Raw genomic sequence first — 2,807 nt, forward strand, 5'->3', positions numbered from 1 at the left:
TGATCCGTGGATTAATTGCAAAATTTAACCATAATAGAGTATAAGTCTATCATTTGTTTGTATTTACACAAGCAAGCGAGTTTTAAACAATTCCAGAGAGAAAAGGCGAAAGGGAACTCGATTCGTTACTCGCGCACACAGCCGCACACACATCTGAAGCGCACACGCGTTTCAGATGGCGCGCGAACACCGAACTGAATCCTCTGAACAGACACATACACATAAAATTATGACAAAATACCCATCTCGACAATCATTCAGTTAAACACAGTCAGTTATGTCTCAAGTGAATGAAAACAGCTGAGAAAGAAATCGGATGTGATGTGTATCATTATATCGGATCCGTGCATCAGGTCTTAAAGGGACAGCGGCATATAAATACTGCTGCTGTCATTAATGATCATCAAACAACAGAACAGCTGTGATAAAAATTATATATTTAATTTATACAGTGAACATTATGCAGTGTTATTTTCCCTAATTATTACATTTCTGTATTTGAATACTACCAACCTTATTTTATTTGAGCCACAAACAAAAAAGGATGGATAACATTAAAGGGCTAGATTTTCGCTGGAGGAAACCGCTGTGGTGTGATGAGGGGTGAATACAGCGAAAACTTTACTGTAGATGGGAAACCGATTGCTCCCTCGTGACCTTTTGTAAACTGTATTTATGACAAATAACTGCACAGATACAGATATTATAACAATCTATCGATAAACACACACCTTGTGTTTCTGTTTGAGTCTGCTCGTGCTGCGCCACCACAGTCTGCGGATTAAAGAGCACGCTGAAAGACGGAGACGAAGTCTGCCGCCGTTTTCATATCAAATTCAAAGGGGACTGACTCTGAGGCGATCACAAATTTGTGTACAGTTTATGGAGCTAATCGCTATAGCCCCGCTAAAAATGGCCTAGCGACGCCCATGCTTCTTACGTCCATTTCAGAGAACCAGGACAAATAGTTCAATCGATCGCTCAGGCATTTAAGTGGCACCGAAATCACAAACAAAAAAGGATGGATAACATTAAAGGGCTAGATTTTCGCTGGAGGAAACCGCTGTGGTGTGATGAGGGGTGAATACAGCGAAAACTTTACTGTAGATGGGAAACCGATTGCTCCCTCGTGACCTTTTGTAAACTGTATTTATGACAAATAACTGCACAGATACAGATATTATAACAATCTATCGATAAACACACACCTTGTGTCCTCTGTTTCTGTTTGAGTCTGCTCGCGCTGCGCCGCCACAGTCTGCGGATTAAAGAGCGCGCTGAAAGACGGAGACGAAGTCTGCCGCCGTTTTCATATCAAATTCAAAGGGGACTGACTCTGAGGCGATCACAAATTTGTGTACAGTTTATGGAGCTAATCGCTATAGCCCCGCTAAAAATGGCCTAGCGACGCCCATGCTTCTTACGTCCATTTCAGAGAACCAGGACAAATAGTTCAATCGATCGCTCAGGCATTTAAGTGGCACCGAAATGAGGCACAGAAATCTGTGTTCTGATTCGGTTTTAGTACATACCGGTTATATAGGTACCAGTGCCAATATTTCGGTACCCAACCCTACATATCATACCAGTGTACTTTGAGGTCAAAATGCGTACCTGTTACACAAAATGTGTACAGGCTGGCAGGTCTGTTGATGGGCAGACATGAGCTGTAAAAAACGCAACTCGCTTACTTGCGACGATGTTAGGGGGCATGTTGAGGAGAACAGTGACATCACGATTTCCCCAATTTTAAATCAGGCCATTTCAGAAGGGTAGAAAAAAATAAATAATTTGAAACTGGGGAGTTAGTTTTGAAGCTTGCAGTATGTTTTTATTGTAGAGTAAACTCTTTTATGTGTGTAAACATTAACATTTTGATTCTCCATTTCATGACCCCTTTAACTACTTTTACAGCTGCCAAATCACATTGCTAATCAATTTTACAACAGAAATCACAGACAAAAAATAAAAGGGGCTATAGGGAACGTGTGTTACCTTAGAGGGAGGGGGTGCTCTCCGTCTCTGTGGTCTGATGTTTCTGGGTTGTGGCGGCTCTGTCGAGGTGACGACAGGCTCACAGTTGGGTTTCAGTGTCGGAGAAGGCCCATCATGTGGGGGAAATGGAGAAGGGTCTCGGGCCTGAGCCGGCAGGTCCGACTGGAGTGCTGCATTTTGATGCTGGGTCAGACGACCGAGGATGGGGGATGGGTCAGGTTGGGCCTTCAGGTCTACTAAAGACAGAAAAAACATATTCCAACATGTGTCAATCTCTGTTAAAGTACCCCTATTGTCATTTTTACGGTTCCTAATATTGTTTTGGGAGTCTCCTACAATAGGATTACATGCATGCAAGGTCAAAAAACGCTTTAGTTTTCTCAAAATATGCATTTAGTATCACCTCATTTTCCAGCCATTCTCAAACGATTCGTTCGAAGCAGTTCAAAGATTCAGTCTCTCTAAACCCCTCCTTTCCGTGAGCCTGCTCTGCTCTGATTGGTCAGATGGCCTAGTCTGTTGTGATTGGTCTACGGCAGGGATCCTCAAATCTGGCCCACAAGATCCACTTTCCTGCTGAGTTTAGCTCTAACCCTAATCAAACCCACCTGAGCATGCTAATCAATGTCTTCATGATCATTAGAAAATCACAGGTAGGTGAGTTTGATCAGGGTTGGAGCTAAACTCTGCAGCGCATTGGCCCTCCAGGGAAAGATCTGAGGAACCATGGTCTACGGAGTACAGCGCGTTTCGGAAACAATACGCCTATTTCAATAGTTCTGTATTTTGAACGCTCTATAGAAAATATAAAC

The 2,807-nt window shown here is 42.8% G+C and overlaps 1 protein-coding gene across 1 annotated transcript in view; it reads right to left on the reverse strand.

Moving 5' to 3' along the window:
- Positions 1-2,807, reverse strand: part of LOC107702806 (ubiquitin-associated protein 2-like) — a 43,362-nt gene that overhangs the window by 22,947 nt on the left and 17,608 nt on the right. The window contains exon 13 of the mRNA XM_016505227.1: positions 1,996-2,231. Within this exon, the coding sequence (XP_016360713.1) occupies positions 1,996-2,231 (236 nt within the window). The remainder of the gene's footprint in view (positions 1-1,995; positions 2,232-2,807) is intronic.

This window comes from Sinocyclocheilus anshuiensis, unplaced genomic scaffold, assembly GCF_001515605.1.
Source record: "Sinocyclocheilus anshuiensis isolate Anshui unplaced genomic scaffold, SAMN03320099.WGS_v1.1 scaffold366, whole genome shotgun sequence".
Lineage (NCBI taxonomy): Eukaryota > Metazoa > Chordata > Actinopteri > Cypriniformes > Cyprinidae > Sinocyclocheilus > Sinocyclocheilus anshuiensis.